At 40.5% G+C, this 21,679-nt stretch overlaps 1 protein-coding gene across 3 annotated transcripts in view; it reads left to right on the top strand.

Annotated features, from left to right (window-relative positions):
• LOC109036496 (inhibitor of Bruton tyrosine kinase) overlaps positions 1 to 21,679 on the top strand; it is a 149,707-nt gene that overhangs the window by 16,765 nt on the left and 111,263 nt on the right. Inside the window, exon 20 of one of the 3 annotated variants that reach the window (XM_019050756.2) lies at positions 932 to 2,544. The exons of the other annotated variants lie outside the window; for them this stretch is intronic. Coding sequence (XP_018906301.2) covers positions 932 to 1,060 — 129 coding nt within the window. The 3' untranslated portion in view covers positions 1,061 to 2,544. Of the gene's footprint in view, positions 1 to 931; positions 2,545 to 21,679 lie in introns of those variants that run through there. 3 annotated transcript variants of the gene reach the window in all.

The following is a 21,679-nucleotide window of genomic DNA, read 5'->3' as shown; positions in this document are numbered from 1 at the left end:
CCATGGTTAAAGTTGAAAAATGAATCTATTTGATGGCTATATTTTAATTTACATATTATCACTCATATTCATATTTAAAAAAAAAGAAAAAAAGAAAAAAAAAAACTAATCAACTGTTATTAATTCTTCAATTTGTTTATGTGAATTTTCTTTGTGCATTCAAGAATATTCACAGAAAATTTCAATAAGATTTTAAATGAAACCTTGTCAGGAATAATGAAAGACCTTAATGAAGGTACCACTATGTTGTAGCATACTGCACAATTTTTGACACTTTACCATGAATTTTTTACAAGGAAGGTACACATTTCTCAACTTTCGTCATTGATTTTCTAAAATTATGTTTCTTGCAGAGTTTTTTCAGATCAGTGGTAAGAAATAATTATCTACCTTTCGATGATAGTTTTCCATTCAATCCTAATTTTGCAACGAACACAAGAATTGATACCATATTACCTATTCATTCATATTGTAAAGTCAAGAGATTTGGCTGTGGAAACTCTCTTACTTTTTTATAATGCTGAAAACTGCATTTATGAGCAAGATGTCGGGTAAAAAGAGTCCCATGCAGAGATAGCTTGATCCTCACATAGCAATTTCAAGATTTAGTGAACACCAAGAGTATCAACCTCAGGCGCAAAGACTTTTTCTTACTAAGATCCCTCAACTTGTGGAGAGAGATTGTTGAAACATTTCTTCAGATAAAATGCTCATGAGCTATCATGTTCCCAAGTTATTTTTGTCCACTATTACCAATTCCATTATTTTCATGAGAGGTAATTTTTGCACCTGATGATGCTAGTAGAAAAGTTGAAGTTTATTTTTGTCATTAAATATTTCTTTTTCACCTATTCTATCGATTTAGAGTTTTGTCTTAATCTTGTCAGAATGTATCTATCAAAATCATCCTATAATTTTTCTTATTTTACAGATGGAGGATCAAGCCATTGAGGCTCTCTTACTTTTTTACAATGCCAAAAATTGCTTTGATGAGCGCATCACTGTGAGGAGAGTCCTTGAAACAAACATCGCTGCACCAACATGGATTACCCATCGATGAGTGCTGTGAAGACCAATGTTGAAAACGTTGTTAATTTATTCGTATGAACTCAATGCAAATAATGATTTATCTAATTTATGAATTTTAATTAATTTTTTGTGCAATTAATGACTTCAGACCAAAATTTTTCTCCTAGAAGTGACAATTGTTACTAACTGCCCACTCGATAGTGTATATTTTTAAATAGGATGGCAGACCCTTAAATAATACGAGCTCTATACTCTCACGATTTTTTGGTGAGACTGTGCAAATGCTGTTTTTTTATGTTATGTCTTCCTTGTAGGTAGTGTGAAATTATTTTTTACATTTTATCAATTGACTTGAATCAGATGACTGGATGAGCCAATTTTTTAATAATTATCAACAATAAGCCTAACTAAAATGTACTATTGAACCTCCCCCATGAGTAAATCAAAGTGTACATAGTAAGACAAACAACATACGACGTTCATCATCCAAATATTATTTTCCATCAAAAATTCTGCATCAAACATGTTTTTTTAAGGAATGAAATCAGATGAGGAAAACTTGGTCTTTCTTCCATGAAAGTTTTTTTGTTGGAAAATGCAGTCTCACGAATAAATTATCCATTCTTTAGTTCATAATATCGCAAATGCCAAGAAGTAGGTCAAGCGGCTGGTTAGATAGACCTAACTTTTCATGAGTCATTTGGCTCTTCCTGTTACACCACTGTCTTTTTAGTTAAGGCTTATTCAGTCTTGCCTCTCCTAGAATACTCTTATTTTTCATCAAATGTGTGCCTTATTTGATTAGGTCACTGAGACTGTACAAGCTCTCTTCATTTTCTAGTCATGTTTTTCTCTCCAGATTTCATTTTCATTTTTAAGAGAATGAAATTTTTGGGTTAGAGCAACATGAACCAAAGTACTCTTAAATTTTATACTTTTGATACTTTTAAATGCAAGCACTGGAAAAGCTCTACTTTCTCTGTTCGGCAATTTGGTTTTTGGTTTTGGAGGAATTGGTGCAAATTTCATACCCCCGTTCCTGGCTGCATGGTACTGTACACTGGAGAGTAACACCAGGCAGTGGAGTAAGATGTACTCAGTTTCCACAGGGATGGTTAGGAGGAGGAGGTATTGCCATGCACTCTTGATGCAAAACTAACGGTCGGTTGATTGAAAACCTAATGTTTTTGCAAATTTTGGCTAAAAAAATCGATATCATTTGGGCGGCTTTTATTAAAATTTGCTTATACCTGAGGATCTGGCGGGTCTGTATGCTGTAAGCAAGTTTTAGTTTGTTAATATTATTATTTATACTTTACTTCTCGATCGTGGATTCTTATTTTTTCACCCAGTCCATCACCTTATTTTGTCTCCAACTTTGTTGTTTTATTTTGAGTTTATGTATTGTTATCTAATTTTTTCTTTTTTTTATCGTTCGTTGGTCATTTTAATTTTTGACAATGCCATAGAATAGTGTAAATCATTGAAAAACTTAAATAAAAACTAGCAGCTTCATCATTCAGACTTCTGTTCTTTTTACTCCCGAATTTGATTTTGAAAACATTGACAACTTTAAACAAGGAATCTAAATTTTTATTCTTTTTTGTGATTCGATGTCATCCACTTATAATTTCTTGCATGTGAGTCTGCATTAAGAACTTTGATTACAGAATTTATTTTGATTTCCAATGCAAGATTATCATCAATTACGTTACCTACTTGTGGGAGAGGCGACAGTGAGAAACGCAAAATTACCGTCGAAGAAACCTATGCAAGTGAACCCAGGCCCTAGTATATTTTAAAAATTATTTTCCTACCAAATGAGTAGCTTTCCCAACTTCCTTGTAGATAAAATTTCAAAAACAGAGTTGAATGGTTGAATCTCCAGTAAATATCCATAAATGAATGGTCGAGAAATCACCATGTGCACTCTTGCATCCAAAGACTATTGAATGTTTTGAATTGTTGTGAATACTGGAGAATTTTCACCCCAAGTCATTGTACTCCTCCATGCAAAATTACTTGGTAACCCAAGTAGCGTAGGTTGCAATTCATCACCGACTTAAAGGTAAAATTACTGCCATTGCATTGGAGCGTTGTGTAAGTTGCCTATCTACTAATTGAAGGGGCTTCTTTGGGAGCTGAACATGCCTGTGTGTATTAAAACTGTATCTGTTCATTCGGCCACGGCCACGGCTTTTGGCGCCACGTGACGCATATGCGAGGGGGACTTAGTTTTGGGTACTGTAAGGGGAGGATACTGACCCCCATTTCGTGATATATTGTAAGAAAGAAGTTACTCGGTATCTCTCACACGTTTCAAAATGGCTTCCGGTCAAATATTGCTCTTAATTTTATACATGATAATTGTGCTCTGATTAGTATCTAATTCGGCAAACCCGTGAGTCGATCGATTCACGTTTTCATTTTTCGATCCATTCATGTCGATCGAATCGATACGGGTGTTTTTAAATTAACTGTCGATCGAATCGGTGTCGATCGATTCACGTTTTCATTTTTCGATCGATTCATGTCGATTGAATCGACACCGGTTTTTTAACAATTTGTCGATCGAATCGGTGTCGATCGATTCATGTCGATCGATTCACGTTTTCATTTTTCGATCGATTCATGTCGATCGAATCGACACCGGTTTTTTAACAATTTGTCGATCGATTCACGTTTTCATTTTTCGATCGATTCGTGTCGATCGAATTCATACCCTCCTAATTTCGAGCTATCGCACTTTGAAATTTTCATAGTGAATACAAGTTTTCTACTGATTTTGATCCGCTTTTTTATTTATTTGTCCATTGATTCTGTTGATCGGCTCACTTTTTTATTTTTCGTTCGATTCATGTCGATCGAATACATACCCTCTCGTTACATGCAGATCACCGATCATACCCTTCTTTTTTTAACTACCATAATTCGCCTTCTGCTGCGTCTGGAGCAATTGTTGTTGCGAATATGTTGTGCGTGCTGATTTCAGCCCATTACATACTCGAATCTTTGAAGGCGTTTAATGGGCACAAGTAGCGCAATCTGTTGCCGACAGGGTGCGCTACTTGTCGCACATAAAACGCCTTCAAAGATTCGAGTATGTAATGGGCTGAAATCAGCACGCACAACATATTCGCAACAACAATTGCTGCAGACGCAGCAGAAGGCGAATTATGGTAGTTAAAAAAAGAAGGGTATGATCGGTGATCTGCATGTCACGAGAGGGTATGTATTCGATCGACATGAATCGAACGAGAAATAAAAAAGAGAGTCGATCAACACAGATTCAATGGACACACGTGAGATCTGAGTAGGAGTATTTAGCTCATCGTTCATCGAAATTAAAAAATGAACTCGTCTCATGGTTCGGTTTCAGTAAAAAGAAATTTCTAAAGGAGTGGTTCCGATTTGAGCCGAAACGTTTCACCGCAGGTTTCGCATTGAGTTCAAAGACGAAGGGCCATGAGCTTCGAATATGTTGTGACGGAAACTTAGAGACGCTACATACGAGAACATGGCTACCTGTCACCGTTGGGCCCAAGTTCAAGATCGAACTTTTCTTTTTACGTCAAAATAGCTGAAAACTCATGTTTTTTGACGTTCGGAACTTTTTTACTCCAAAATAGCTGAAAACTCATGTTTTTCGCCGTTTTTCCTCAGATTTCGACATGGGCCCTAAGGTCATAGGTGACCGTATTTTCAAATGTTACGTCTCTAGGTATCCCTCACAATAACATGCTCGAAGCTCACGACATGTCACCTTTGTGCCTAGGGCAAAATCTGAGGTAGTAGGTATGCCCCAAAACGCAAATTTTCCGTGATTTTGGGCTCAAGAGCCATGTTCAGGCCCTTGTTTCGGAGCCGAAAAATGTTAACATCAGCAAAACCCGACTATTCCCGTAAAATATACATTGTTAACTGCCAACTATTCAAAAATGTCCCAGTTCCGCAGAGGAGGCCCCAATCGCAACCCCTCCTTCGTCGTCGTGAAAGATCGTGTAATAATAAAAATACATGGAAAAATCCCCCAAAAAGCGGTGTTTCTCGACCAATATTCCGTGGCACGTTCCACCTCTCACAAAACCCATTAACTTAGTTTACGACCTGATTTTACAGTCCTTTCATTTCTTTTCCCTCACACCCCCCCCCCCCCCCCCTCAGCGCGATCGGAGGTGTGATCGGCTTAGACTAGTAGCGTGGATCATGAATGAAAGCCACGGGGAGCTGGAGCCCGGAGCAACCCCCGCGCGGGGGGAGGTGGCGAAATTTCGCGGGAAACCGGGGCAGGTGCAGCGGGGGGCGGGGGCGGGGGTGGTCTGGGCGAGCGGACCGTTCGCCGGGCGCGGCGCGTCGACTGCTCCTGCAGAAGTCGTCGGGTCGCGACACCGTGTGGACGCCTCTACCCGCCACGCAGCCTCGTGTCTCCGTCGCGTGCGCCTCACGAATCACCTTTCCCGCGTCTCCATTAACCGCGAAAATAACCTTTTCCGCGTCTTCATTAACCGCGAGGCTACCGCGAAAATAACCTTTTCCGCGACTCCAACAACCGCGAACCTCCGCGCAAGTAACCTCTCCCGCGTTTTGAATAACCGCGAAATCCGCGGAAATCACCTTTCCCGCGCTTTCAATAACCGCGAAGCTTCGGGTTCTCTGATAACTGCGAGACTTCGAGCAAGTGACCTTTTCCCGCACTTAAAATAACCGCGGAGCACCGTGCCCGCGACCTTTTCCGCGTTTTCAATAACCGCGAGATTCCGCGTATGTAACCTTCTCCGCGTTTCCAATAACGGAGAAGCTCTGGCATTTTCTGGCTTTCTATATCCGCGAAAGTAGCCTTTTTTGCGCTTCAGCCTCGTAGAGGAATCGTGTTCACTCGGCCCTCGGAAAGTGATCAACGACATAGCTACACCATGAAGACTTGAAATGCTGTGTGAGTTCCCTTTTGTTTTTGTGTCGATAAGTTGTCGCGAAACTGGTTTTCGTTCGCATCCTCGACCGAGACTTGATACACCCGTCGATTCGTGCGATAAAATGATTCAGGAAAATGATGAATGAAGGAAAGTAACCCACAACGAGAGCGGCCAGTATCTCTCGTACGCTATCGTAGTTTTCATTCTTGGATTTTATCACCTTTTGTTATTGAGTGAACGCTTTCCCTAACGAAGACCTAGTCTCAAAGTGAGGTTGATTCTTGGACTTCATTAAAGTGATCGTCGGGACGTTTGCGAGGAACTTTTTCTTCGAATCGCTGAAACTTGATTCGTGCTTCCTGTGAAGTTGGCCGTTATTTAATTCGTTCTGTGAAGCGGTAAAGTGTCTCGTTTGCGGAGTGTCAATCTGCCTGTTTGTCGGGCGTTTCAGCCGCGCAAAAACTTGATAGTCGGGTAAATTGATTTAGAGGAAAAGAAAGCAAGTGTTGGGTGTTTTCCGTCTCCTGAGTATCGCGTTTTTGTTGGATAAATTCAGCTCTCAGCAATTGTTGGAAAGCCCAGGGAATGAGGGAACGCAGTTTGCAGGTAAAATGTGTTTTTTTTCTTCTTTAAAAGTAATTTAGGTAAGTGTCTTTTACTTGTATCGGCGTTAAAAAGGCGCCTAACTCCTTGCCTCGAAATGGACGACTTAATACTGGAAAGTACGATTTAGGACTCCTCCTTCGGTATATAACACATTTATAAGGACGTTTCTAACTAAACAGCATATATATATATATGTCTATGTCGCTAAGATTGCGCATCGTCTTATATGTTTAGCTGGTAGAAAAAAATACGCGCCCTTTTGCGCTTTTTCTCGATTTTTTCTGAATTATCTTTAATATTAAAGGATAGTTTTTTTTCAATTTTTCTTTTTTTAAATTTATTTTTAATATTAAAGCAGAGAAATGTGTGGATTGAGTGAAATTGAGAGCTCGTCAAAAAATTAGGAGTTGTAAAATCTAGTGACGTTGAGATAAGTGTATGCTGTTTGTTCGGAGGGTCGAAGGGTCCTTTCATTCTCAGGAGGTTAAAACATGGACTAAAAAGAAAGTAATTAAAAGGAATGTAAGTCCGAAATTTCTGCCCTAAGGATTGTAGCGTGATATGGATATCTAACGAAAATTTAGCGAGATTTACAATTAGATACATCCGAAAATTTAATTCCGTCCGTGTAAATGCACAATTTGTCAATGAAAATTTGACATAACTGAAATGTAATTAGTACGTTCTTTCGCTCTGGAAACGGCGATATCGATGGTCAAACTCTAAAATCACGTAGCTCAGTTTCAACGTTTCAGACTTTTCTTGCATGCCTCCTTTCTTTCAAGGAATAAAAAAAAGACAATTTTATCACTTGAAATATTCACAGTGACATGTGAAATGAAAAGAAATCAAAGAAAAAATTTCAAGTTATAATTAAGATTTTTCTTTTCTCATAAGAATAAAAATCGCTTGAAAATTTTGTAGAATCATACTTGAGATGCGTATTCCACGCATTGCTCCTTTTTTTATTTTTGAGAAAGAAAGAGACAACTTTATCACTTGAAATATTTACAGTGACAAGTGAACAGAAAAGAAATCAAAGAAAATCTGAAGTTAAGATTCAGGTTTGTTTTCTCCCATAAAAATAAAATACGCTTGGAAATTTTCAAGAGCCGTATTTAAGATGCATGGTTTTGGAGTTGAGCCATCAATATAGTTGTCATCTCCTCATCATTTTTATTCGCGGGTGCGCGCTGCACCAGATGCTTCCAAAATTGCATTCTGAATCGGAGCCAAGATGCATCGAAATACGCATCGATTGGTTGCTGCCCATACTCAATCTCCAATTTCCCGCGCCAATGCCCGCTATCCAGGGCCGTATTAAGGGGTGTGGTGAAAATGATGCCTTTCTCAGCCCCTGACGTTTCTCGTCCCGCAAGTTTAATTCTACAAAAAAAAAAAAAATGTGACAATTTCTCCAATTCCATTGAAGTATAGGATTTCTGCGTTTGTTATTTCTGGAGGCCCTTCCCTCTGAAAAACTATCGTAAGCTTTCATCATGGATTCCTACCTACAAATAGACCGCGTTCAGCAGAAAAGAGCCAGGCCACATCAGCTGTTGCCAAATTTAACCGAGTAATTTAATTTTTTTACAAGAGGGCGTTTGTGCAGATTTTTAAAAAAAAAATTTAAGGAATTTCCTTCGTCCTATGCAGAACGTTCTCTGAAATTTGCATACAAATCCGCACAACCGTTTCCATGTAAAAAATTAAATTGCCCAGTTCAATTTTGCAATAGATGATGTAGCTTGGTTCCTTTCTGCTTATCGCGGTCCAATGGAGATGTTGCATGTGTGAGGAATTTGCGATTTGACTGTTGATTCTTCCGTAAAAGTTCGCGAGAAACACGATAGTGCCACTGGTTTTCTCTGAAATCAACTCCCAAGCTCAAAAAAGCTCTCAAGTTGAGGCCAAAATGGAGGGAATATCCCACGCTATCCTGAGAGTCCACCTCTACATCAAGACAAACTCTCCAAGCAAAGATAGGGAGCAAATACTTTGACAGGGCTGCCACTTTATTTGGGGACTTCAAAACTGAAAACACGGCATCACTGCTGATGTATTTGCTCCCTATCTTTGCATGGAGAGTTTGTCTTGATGTAGAGGTGGACTCTCAGGATAGCGTGGGATATGGATATCCCCTCCATTTTGGCCTCAACTTGAGAGCTTTTTTTGAGCTTGGGAGTTGATTGCAGAGAAAACCGGTGGCACCATCGTGTTTCTCGCGAACATTTACATAAGAATCAACAGTCAAATCGCAAATTCCTCACACATGCAACATCTCCATTACTCGTGCGCAATCCGGAAAGCGAGTGGTTCCGAAGGCGACTTCTTTGCCACCCTTGGTAAACTTTTTCCCGTTATTAGCTCATTGCAGTTCCAACTTACAAATCACCAGGAACTTGACTTGACCTAAGGGCGTGCTAACGGAGTCATTGCAATTTTTCCTTTTTCACGTAGGGTTCACTTGGTGGACCGTTCACGCGCCTAGCAAAACCAGAACAAAAAAGAAAGACTGGTAAGCGTCAAGTTCCAATTTACTCCGGTAGCATACCTTGACGTACATAATCGCTGCACTGTGGGCAAAAGGAAGCCGGAGCGCCTTCATTTAAAACCTACGCAACCCGGACATCCTTTGAGTACGAATAGTTGTATTCATAGGTTCTGTTATTTTAATGTTTTGAAGACGTCGCGGCAAGCCTCGCTTCATATTTGTACCGAACTTCTTTGGCCCATTGCAAGCGAGTATATCGCGCTTTGCAATGGATAAGTGTCTGTAAATTCGGACGTTGTTAAATTTTCCCCATTAAGTACAAATTTACTGGTAAACCTAATGACTGGTGTCGAAGTTTTCAGAGGATTTTCTTGAATTGTTTTTCTGCTGTACCTGTTAACTTCAAGTAAAATATTCAAAACTTATTTTTCAAAAGTACACTTGGGACCGCAACAGAGCAAAACGTGCTCAGGAAGGAAAATCTTACTATTCAGTACAGCGAAAAAACCGGTTTGGGGTCAAACAAAACAATTCCGTTTTCCATGCTAAACATTTTTGAAACTCTCAGGAGCATTCGCTTAAAGTTTCAAGTTATAATTAACGTTACATTAAAGCTTTTGGTCCGCACGCGATCCATGCTGATATACAATGAAGGTCCGCACGGATATATCCGCAAATGTGAGAAATCTACTCTGAATAGGTTCCGCTCCACATTCATATCACTCGGGGTTTTTGGGCGCTATACACTGCCGTGCTAAGGAAGAACGCCGTATGAACATTCGAGAGTTGCCAAATTTCCTTCAATTAAATATTTATTTTTGAGGAAAGTTTTGAATATTTATCCTCGAAATTTTCAGGAACTTTAGGTGAGATTGCGAACAAAATTATCTGTAAAATTGGAAAGAAAATATTCATAAGTTTACCGGGGAATTTTTGTTTTATCTCAGGAAATTTGGCAACGTCCGAAGGTTCATACGACGTTCCTTAGCACGGCAGAATAGATCAGTGCTCCCATTCCACTAGAACCGAATTTCGGAACTTTTAAGATTTTCCTGAACTTGTCCCTAAACTTTTGAGATTTCCGAAATGTTCCGGATCTTTTGCATTTTCCGGAACTTTCTTGGAACTTTGAAAAAATCTATGAAGGCTCCCGGAACTTTTGACGGCCATTAAATGGGAGCACTTATGTAGACTCCGGCTCAGAATTCTACCTCGAAATTTTCAACATTGCACGTCACAAATTTTATCGATGCGCAACGTTCGAATTCTCATACGACATTTTTCCTCAGCACCGGCGGTATTCCGGGGGGTATTTTGAAAGTTACGACACACGTGAGACTCTCTCGCAGGAGACACCGGAAAAGCTCGAAGCATGCTCTTTTCTCTTCCCTCGTCGCGTCGCTACGAGTAAACAGAGTGTCGCACGGTGGGTCGAGTCAATAGGTGAGTCCGGACAAAATTTGGAAACTTTAAAACGCTTATAACTCCGTTATACGAAACTTTGAGGTTCTGAAAGTGGTCCCGTTGGTTTTGTCGTGCAATTTTCTTGTAAAAACACACCTTGAAATTTAAAATGTGACGAAATAAACATAAAAAATTTGCAGTTTTAATGAAAAATTTCATGTCCGACCTTTCTAATTGACTCGATCCACTGTGTGTCGGCCCGCGTGCCTTGTTCTTGAGTGAGCGATGCGACACGCTCCACCATGTTACGGAAGAGAGCCTCAACTGCGCTTCCGTATGAGCCACGGTTTGCGCTTGCTGTAATGCGTCTCAAGGCTCATCGCAGACTCCACTGGCGGCTCTCCTCCGTAAGACGGGAGCGCTCCGCGTCGTTAAAAGAGTTTCACCTGCGGAACGAACGACCGACGCCGCGCCGTTAAACGTACTTGATAAAGTTCGCAACAGATGGCAGCACCATAAAATCCCGGGAAAAAGAGGAGCGGAAGAAGCTCGGGGAGATTAGAGCGGTGGACAAGCGAAGGGTAGGGATTACACCCCGCCGCACAATGGGAGGTCTCGCTCCGGAATACCGCGGTCCGCTGGCTCCTGCTCCGGGAGGAAATTTAAGCTTGATCCGGGTTGGGATTCCGACAGTTCGTTGTTTTCAATCATGGTGGTGGAAAACCGGGATTCATCTGGAAATAAAACACTTCACAGTAAAAAAAAACTCCGGCTCTGGAATCCGTAATTACGGGCTATATAGGGTGTCCCAGGATTGAGTACGAATATTTAAGGAGTCGATTCTTTAGGTCAAAAAACGACGTTTTTGTGGTATAATTTTTTTTTCCAAAAACGCTTTTCCTGTGGGCCACCCGACCCCCCCCCCCCCACCCCCTTCGCGCCCACTCGTGCTCCATCTATAGTCCCTATTATCTCGAAAACGATGAGTCATATCGAAAAACCGCAATACATATTATCTCAATAATTTTCAACGCTAAATCAATTGCTGTCGTCAAAAAACAATTTTTGTCGCTGGAAACATTCATTTTGGCTACTTTTAGGTTCAGTACTCCCCCTAAACCCCCCTCAAAATGCATTTTCTCTTTTTTGGAGGTCAAAAATGAAAAAAACGCTAAAAATTACCCCCATTTACCAATTTTCACTAATATTGATTGATAAACATTGTCACAAATTTAAAAATACGATTTTTTTTCTCCAACTTTGGGGGGCCGTAGCCCCCAGGGAAAGCGTTTTTAGAAAAAAAAATTTGAACCACGGAAACGTCTTTTTTCACCCTAAGAATCGACTCCTTCAATATTCGTACTTAATCCTGGGACACCCTGTATAACACTACCGTGCGTTACGGGTGAGGAGACCGTAAACCCGCATTCAGGAGCCAGAGCATCGGCCTCGGAGCCGGGAGCTCTTTTTGCTACGGGTTTAAAGGCCGTTGCTCCGGCTCCTGAATGGAGGACTTACGGTCTCCTCACCCGAAACGCACGGAAGTGCTATATAGCCCGTAAGTACGGCTCCTGGAGCCGGAGTTTTTTTTCAGTGCAAGGAAAAATTAAGGAAGCTGCTCTAGAAACCGGGAATCTCTTCCTCTACCGCTTAGAAGTCTTAAAGTTAATGGAACTTTTAGGTACCTGTTGTTATTTAGGACTATACAGTATTGCTCCCAGGGGCTGATTATTGAAATTGATGGACATAGCGATAGACAAAGGAGATAAAGAGAAAATGGACCGATTTTATTGGTGGAAGCGGTTGGTTGCAATAGACAAAAGAGGTAAGGAATAGACGAACTGACGGCAAATCACGAGGGACCCTTTAGTTGGTCCATCATATCTCCCCTTAGTCCATAGCAACCATCCGTTTCAACGAATAGAAGTGCTTCATTTCCCCTTAGTGTCCTTTATCGATCCTTTTCTCTTAGTTTAAATGGCAGATCAATCGGTGTTTCGCGAAACACGCCACGCCACGGAAATACGTCCAATTTTCATTCGTTTTTCCCCATAGAAATTTAGTATTTTTCAAATTTGTACATTCAGACTTCCCTCAACTACTTTACGTGCTGTCATCATTGAGTAATGACTGGACGGTTGAGCCTTCGTAACTTTATGAAAAATGGCTGTAATTTTTCTTTTTTACGCTTAAAACTGCAATTTTCGACAATAAACCAATTACACTGGGCGCACAGAGTATATAAGACTGACGTGTAATCACAAAACGCAAGAGCGCTGTTGCATTTTTGGAGGATGGTCGAGTGGCAGGAGGTTGGAAATAGGAGAATTACTTCGCCGAGGCAGCACCTCCGCGACGGGGTGGCACGTGTAAACAAAGAACGAGAAGTAGTCAAGCGCCAGGTGCATCTGGATGAGATTCATGCAATATTGCCATCGTTGGACGCTGAATTATGAGTTTCAGACCAAGTTAGCGGTGAAGTTATTTTTTTATCGCACGGTTTGGCAACTCCTCCGGCGGGTCCGGGAGGATCCCTGAAAGATAGTACCTTAAATTGAAATATTTCCGCTCAGCAGAATAAACGCACGGGCAACTCACTGACAAATTATTTTTTTTCTTTTTTCCCCACGTTGCCAAGCCTGGATAAAAATCCGAGTTCTATCCAACACTAAGCAATGTGCTACATTTTCATCGGAGATGAAATAATCTGGAAATTTTCCCCGTGAGCTTTCCGAGCAATGAACACAGGTCGAGTAAAATTTACTTTTGGGATTTTGTGTTTTCTTTACAAGCAGCAACACTTACCTCTGTGTAATGAGAGTCTGTAATGAGTGTTGCGATGGGTAGTTCCTTGCGATATTTTAAATAATAGCACGTTGCAGATAAGTGATCTATTTTTAATCATCTACTGTTAATTGCGAACCTCACTGCTAGATATCTCGGATTGATATCCGAAATGCATTTCTCTCCTGAGTCTATTTTGTCACCAGAAAACGTGAATGATACAAGTGCGAAATGAGATCTAGCCTTTTCGCGGAGTGCCCTCATTCCATCTCACTCCTTATTCATATCACTATGTGGGTTGATTATTGAAATTGATAGACAAAGCGATAGACAAAGAGAAAATGGAGCATCCTATGGGTGCAAGCGGATGGTTGTAATGGACAAAGGAGGTATAAGTAATAGACTAACTAACGGCAACCCATGAGAGACCCTATTGTTAGTCCCTTGTTTCCCCCCTTAGTCCAACACAACCACTCGTTTCAACCGATAGGATAGCTCTATTTTCTCTCTGTCTGCTTTGTCCACCGTTTTTTCAATCCATTTCATTCAGCAGTCTGCTGAACCACGTTCACTATCCACATGTGTTTTGTGAGTAGATTGTTCAACGCGTCATTGATCGAATGAGAAAATGATGCGAATAGGTACACGGTTTGATCCCCAACAGTAACTTTCAGATCACGTGAAAAAACCAGGGACCTCCCCACTATCAAGTTTCCTACATGCCAAGTTCTTTCAACCTACTCTCTCCCTTTACGGTGGACTCTTAAGAGTCTCCAATGACAACCGGGTTTTCCTCTCACACTCACCCTGTGGTCAGAGCGGCATCAAGACCAATTTTGGAGCTGTGGAAGTGTGGAACCTCTTTATCGTGTACCTCATCTTTTAAGCCACCGTGGTGGCCGGGTGGCGTGAATAATCGATTATCAATTTTTCCCCATTTTTTGCCACGGTAAAGATCCGATTGGTAAAGTGTCTGTTGCGGACACCCTATTTATCGATATTTTTCATAGGTTGAAATGGCAGATCAATCGATATATCGCAAAGTACGCCACACCACTGACGAGCACCATTGAAAATCGAGTAATAACTACTAGATATCCGAGTCTTGGAATCTTGTACAATCAGAACTAACGTAACTAATGTCTTTTTGTTTTTTTGCGCAGTTTTGCGATCATACATTGAAACCCTCTTTTACCAAAAATGAAGGTTCCGCATTCATATCACTCGGGGTTTTTGGGCGCTATGTATACTAGTGCTCCCATTTTCCGGAACTAGTACCGAATTTCAGAACTTTTGAGATTTTCCAGAATTTTTCCCTGAACTTTTGAAATTCCTGAAATGTTCCGGATCTTTTGCATTTTCCGGAACTTTTGACGGTCATAAAGTGGAAGAAACTGGAACAAAAAAGTTCCCAGTCCGGGAACTTATGACGGAAATGAAATGGGAGTACTGATATAGACTCCGGCATAGAATTCTACCTCGAAATTTTCAACAGTGCACGTCACAAATTTGAAAATGTCACCAAAAATGAAGGTTTTCTTTCTGAGAATGCGTAAGTCCTGGGAATTTAGGTTTGGACCTAAAATAAATATCCCAGTCTCATATCCTATAAGTTAGAGGAGAGCTGGCGAGCTCAGGGCGCACTATCTGCGCCCTGGCAATACTTGCGAAAGCGCTTCAATATCTTTCCAGTCGGGTAGAGTTAAGACAAGACAAAATACCTGGCGGAATTGAGAAATAAAATTCTCGCAGTCCTTATTTCAACTGCGCTCAGATATACGATCTTAACACAGTTACCTCGCTATCAATTTCTGCAGCGACGGAAAATGCGTCTCTCACCTACTTTTCTCACTTCCGCAAGTTTTTAACAAGACTCGTTCCGATCTCAGATTGACTCAACGGAGACCCTCGCTGGAAGACCGGGGTGGATGGAGTTTCCTACCCCCTCCCCTCTCCTGTCGAGACTTTTCGCCCCTCAGCCCAATTTAGCAATACGATCATTTATTTCAAGCTTTTCGTCCCTCAATGGTGCTCTCAGGAATTTGCGATTTAAGTACTAATCCTTATTTAAAATTTCGCGATAAACACGATGATGGTGCCTCTGGTTTTCTCAGAAACAAACTCCAAAGCTCAAAGAAAGCTCTCATTGAGACCAAAATGGAGGGGATTTCTTACGCTACCCTGAGAGTCCACCTCTATACCAAGACAAACTCTTTATGCAAAGTTAGGTAACAAATACATTTGTAGGGTTGCCGTGTTTTCAGTTTTGGAGTCCCCCAACAAAGCGGCCTTCCTGTTAATGTATCTGCTCCCTAACTTTGCAGAGACAGCTTGTCTTGTTATAGAGGTGGACTCTCAGGGTAGCGTGAGATATCCCCTCCATTACGGCCTCAACTTGAAGAGCTTTTTTGAGCTTTGGAGTTGATTTCAAAGACAACCAGTGGCACCATTGTGTTTCTCGCGAGATTTTACTTAGAAATCAGTGTTTAGATCGCAAATTCCTGACACATGCAAAGTCACCGAAAATCTAAATCTATTTCAGATTGAAAAACATCTCGCCAATAGATTCCGTGACGTCACATAAAAAACTGACCGCCGTGTGTACTTTTACCAGCGTTTGTTTATTTACTTCCCGGTCGCAATTTTAACAAGATATTATTTATCTCGAGCGTGTTCGCGTTGTCATCGCTGTTTGAAGTGGATCTTTTCAGAGATGTTCCCAAGATCAAATGAGAGAATCACGTAAATCTGTTTAACTACAGAAGTAACTGTCCTCTGACACATATTTCAGTCCAACTTTGATCGAGTTGAAGTCTGGTCGGAGAAAAGGGGAAAAATAAACAAGTAAACGATTTTGATTATATTTTAAACAAAAACGCTGGAAAATCCAAAGAATATTTTTTGTGCGCCACAAAAACTCGCTCATTTTTCCGGAGAGAATCGGCACGGTAGTATTACAGATTTATGTTTACATTGTTGCCACCACGCGCTTGCTGTTTAAACGAATGTAAATTTGAATTTTTTGGGTCCAATGCACCAAATTTTTCTGATAGGAGGTTTGTAGAATAGCGCTGGAACTTAGGTAGAAAATTTTGAGGGTGCCTCCCCCGGGTACCTGCGGTGACCCTAACAAAGAATTCTGTGTCAATTGACATTTCAAAAATACTTTAAAATATTTTCCCTACGATCTACGTGAGCCACTTTTTCAAAACTCCCGTGGGGTTAGAGGAGTTTTCTTCGTTAAAAAATTATTTTTTAAGGTGGCAAGGTAAAGAAGGACATTTTCCTGATATTTTAAACATTTTCAACTGTTCCTCGAGCTCTCGGGTTGATTTTGGCGGATAATCCGACAACGAAACAGCGTGGCTTATCTGTAATAATTTTATCAGGAGGGAGATGAATAGGTAATTCCTTGCCAGCGAGGACTCTTGCAGATACAAGTCACTAATTTGACAAGTCGTTAATTTGTAAGATGATCCACTTATCTCCCTAATCAGATAAAGGTGTCATGTCAGCTTTGTTGCATTTTCAGCCGTGAGCTGTGTCTGATTACTTCAACCGCAATTTACACCTGCACAATGCGATATTTTTACCGATAAGCTTTTTTTTTTTTTTTTTTTTTTTTTTTTTTGGTCAAATACGCAGCTTACGGAAATTCTGGAAGCGCCGCTGCGTTTACGGTTTGAGTTCCCATGGGAACTTAGAAGCTCTCCAATGCATGCTTCTTTACCTTTCACATTCTATGCAGAAAGACGCACATCGTTTTTTAAAAGTGGAAGGATAAATATATGGAAAAAAATGAATTTGCGGATTCAAGAATTTTGTAGTTAAAAGAACTGTCCAGACTGTAAAAAACATACAGTAAAAAAATGCTACTTCAACCACCCCCGCGGTTAAATTCGCTTTCACTATTGTAAAATGTACTTTTGAACCATGTCGGACGTATTTTTTAAACATTTAATTGTTAAATCAGCAATCCATTTCTTTCCTGGTATTTGTCTTTTTAAACTTATCAACACTCGCCAATTGGGTCAATTACGCTTGTCACAGAATCATATTACGATGATTTCAGTTTATAGATCAGCAAAAAACAATAAGATCTGTTCAAGTGTTCAAATACCAAGTTTTCACTCCGATGTTATATAATGGTACAACTCGTGTTCATAAGATTGAAAAATATGGTTTCTGTTTTATTTTAAGGTACGAAATTTAATTTTTTCATTTAACTTTTCTGTTTCAGGTAAGTCTCAGTTTCAACTTCATTCGAATCAATGCCGTCCATGTACAGATGGTAAGTGGCCTACGGCTCGATTATTGAATCGACATCGAACGCAGTGGCGTGACGTGCTTGCGATCTATCGATATTTCCCAATTTGAAGCTGTGGTAAATAATCGATTATTAAGGTATTCGCCGCAAACACCCTGTTTATCGATACTTTTCCATAGGTTTAAATGGGCGATCAATCGATATATCGCAAAGCACGTCACGACACTGATCGAACGACCTTGATCGATAAAAAGCGTTGAAGATAGGGATGTATCGATCAGTATCATTCTATAACAATCGACCCTCAGGTAACTATATTCCAGTATTACACGCTATGCTGCTCTTATTTTGCCTTTATTTATAATAATATGGAATATATTTGATTAGGACCTCCAATTTTTAGTCCATCCGTAAAAGCACTCATGTACACAGAGGAACTACTGCTAGATATTGCAGTTTCAATTCGCAAATTACAGTCCATATAACCCGTTCAATTCAATGAAGCTCCCCCTCGAGCTACATACACCAGAGTTTGCAATTAGGATTTCTTGCCCATTCCTATAAGCACTCATGTTCATAAGGAAACTGATAGCATGTACGTCGTTTTTAAACCAATCCAGATATTGTAGTTTCAAATTGCAAAGTGCAGTCCATATAACCCGTTCAATTTAAAAAAGTCCCCCGGGGGACGACGAGCTACATGGATTGCATTTTACAATTAGGAACTAAAATTTCTAGTTCATGCATTAAAACACTCGTGTGCATAGGGTAACTGATGGCACACACGTCGTTTTTGAACCAAGTCAGATATTTTACTTCCAAAATGCAAAGGGCAGTCCATAAACCCCTTCAATTTAATAAAGCTCCTCGCGAGCTGATCAGCGCATTGCCGTGCTATGGAAGAACGCCGCATGAACATTCGAGAGTTGCCAAATTTCCCCTGATAAACCATGTATTTTTGACAAAATTCACGAAAATTTTTCTTTAAAATCTTCCTATATTTCAGATTAAATTGCGTACAAAATAGCCTGAAAATTTTGGGGAAAATATTCACAATTTTCCCAGCAAATTCGGTTTTTATCTAAGGAAACTCGGCAACGTTTGAACAGGGTGGCATGAAACGTAAGAAAGAAATGAAAAATTGGAAATTCCAGTGAAATATTTCATGAAATTTCACGAGGCTGTGAAATATTTCATCTTTTTCAGGGGTAGAGTATGCAATCCGCACTCAAACACACAAAAATAGAAGAAAGACACAATTTTTACTTTTTGCAAAGCATGAAAAGGAACAGGTATTTTTCAATATCTTTCATGAAGTTCTGAAATTTCATAAATTTCTGAAATATTTCACCTGAAATTTCGAGATTTTATTTTTCATGAAATTTTGCCACCCTGCGTCTGAAGGCTCTTACGGCGTTCCTCCTCAGCACGGCAGCGTAGTCCTTTGCTCCTTTCAAAATTTTGTTTGTGTCTAAACCTATTTGGGTCCATTTTTTCCGGGACAACCCGACCCCCGAAATTTGGCAAAGTCGACGGGCGGATTTAAAACTCGGTCCACGATCCGGGATTTGGGATTCGGGATCCGGGATCCTCCCTCGTCCTCGAGTGCGGCCAAGATTTACGGTGAAAAATTTATCACTCCCCTCATTCATTGCACGCGGCGCGGCGCACAGTGGATCGAGTCAATTAGAGAGGTCGGACATCAAATTTTTGACCAAAACTGCAAATTTTGATCGTTTATTTCGTCATATTTTAAGTTTCACGGGGTGCTTTAAGAAGGAAATTCTACGAGAAAACCAATAAAATCACTTTTGGAGCCTCAAAGTTTTGTATAAGCGGAGTTATAAGCGTTTGAAGTTTCCAAATTTTGTCCGATCTTTCCTATTGACTCGATCCACTGTGCGGCGCGGGAGCGGGAAGAATGAGTTTCTATTACGCTGACTCCATGTATGATATATTCGGCGAATATATTCGCGCGAAAAAGTAAAGCGAATCTGAAAACCGATGCATAAATCACGATTTTAACCCGTCCGCAACTTTGCGAGGGGTTGAAAAAAAGGGTTTGCATTTAGAGCGGATGCGCTTCTAATCTCGTTTGCACGGAAGCCAAACTACCCCTGTAGACTTTCTCTCTCTCTTTTTTTTAAAATTTTTTATTTTGAAACTTGATTCTCTACTCCGCGGATTTAAGGAGTGCGATTATTTTGCCTCGGCCTCCCTCTCTCTGAAATCAGCAAGTCGGCCTCCTATGGTGTAGTGGTTGTAGCGCTAACTCTATGATCGGAAGGTCCCGTTTTCGAGTCCCGGCCAGGCGACCCGAGTTAGATGGTCTCAAACAATGGTTGCTGGGGACTGGTTATTCAGTAAGGACGGAGGGGGACTAAAAGCGCAGTATTAGCATTTGTGGGCTATTTAAATTAGTTTTAAAAAAAAGTTTGAAAATGGCGTGTAGAAAGGGCATTTCTCGATTGCGGTGTTTCAGAATCTCCCGTCCTGATTTTTATTTAGAGAGAAAGCTATTCGGCGAACTTTCTGAAATTTTACGTTTTCACCACTGTAAAATCATGAAGGATATTCAGTAAAAGTTAGAACAAATTGCATGCATTTTGCTTCAGTCATAATGGATGAAAAGTCAGTGGAGATTTTGAAACACTGCAACCAAGAACTGCTCTTTCTGCAACCAGCGCTTCAATTCCAGTTGACCTGTGAAGGGAAACGGTAAATTATTGATAGCAAACTTATTTATTTACGAAAAGATGACGTCAGTCTGCAGACAAGTTACATAGAACGAAAATTTTCAAAAATAAATTCATGTTCCTTCTGATCTCTCGCATGGATTAAAAGATGCGTCGATAATAGGTGCGTTATCTCAATTTGTTAAGGTGGCTCTCTCAGGTGTTTTAAATCTATTTTTGTATGATTCCCATTTAAAAAAATGGGAAAAATACTAAGAAAGCAGCTCATTGAACACTCTCAGATGAAGCCATACAAATTTTGCGTGCAAATGCTCCATTTCACTTATAAAATAGACCATATTCGATAGTGGTATCGTTTGGTTCAAAACAATAGAACATAACCTCAAACCAAAATTTTAGGATTTCAGTTGGAAAACCTAAAATTGAGAAAATTTTTAACAATTACACTTTTCATTGGCATTTGGTACTCAAATGATTAAAAAATATATCACAAAAGACCCGTTCCATCGGATTTCTATAAATTGACTTTTGAGGCTACGTTTACATGTTGAACCAATCGATATCGATATGGATAACATTTTGCAATAAGGAACCACTATCTCTGGCTCTTCTGTAAAAACACCTTTCTGCATAGGGAAACCGATGGCATGTATGTTGTTTCTATAATGAGCCAGAAATTGTGGTTCCTTATTGCAAAATGTGGTCCATATAATCTCACCTGTTTGATGTATCGAATACGATCTATTAGAATGAAAATTTCGGCATGGAATGAGCGAAAAGCTGGGGGGGGGGGGGGGGGGGAATGTTGTATCTCTGCGGCAGTCGTAAACGGCAATACAACTGACCCATCTCGTCGATGAAAAGGGCGATCAAACATTGTCCCTATAAGTCAAGACGGAGGAAAATCCTTTGAAATGGACGTGATTGAAGGTTCCTGGGACGGATCAGGAATGGACGATATGGGTCACGGCGCTGGATAGGAGTGGGTGCGCTCGAAATAAATTCTCGCTGTGTAAACTTGTGAGTAACAGCGCAAATTGTCACTCGGCGTCAAGCAGCACCGGAGCCGAATCCGAAGCCCGGCTCCCCTAAGCCATTCGTTAGCATCAGCTCAGGACCCCTCCGCTTACAATGCTCCTTTTCCTCCGGGTTTCAAATACAGGGTGCTCGGAAATCAAGGCGCCATACTTAGGGAATCGATTTTTTTGGGTAAAAATCAGACTTTTTCGAGAGTCTGTGAGAGTTTCTGAAAATTGCTTTTTTCGGCACCAGAACCAGGGCCGGCTTTACCTACTTACCGCCCATGGGCCGCTAGTATTTTGCCGCCCCCTTCGCATTCGTTTTGAAACATCAATGAAAACCATCAAATGAACGTGCCAGCGGGGGAGGGGTGGACAAGACGCGTTTACTGGTGTTGAAAACATTTTTTGGGAAAGCCCTGTCAACACTACTAGCAAAAGTTCACGGAACTTTGCGCGAAAGTCAA

The sequence above is a fragment of the Bemisia tabaci genome, chromosome 4 (assembly GCF_918797505.1).
Source record: "Bemisia tabaci chromosome 4, PGI_BMITA_v3".
In the NCBI taxonomy this organism is placed as follows: Eukaryota; Metazoa; Arthropoda; class Insecta; order Hemiptera; family Aleyrodidae; genus Bemisia; species Bemisia tabaci.
Note: the sequence above shows the minus strand (reverse complement) of the source record. Positions and strands in the feature narration are given on the sequence as shown.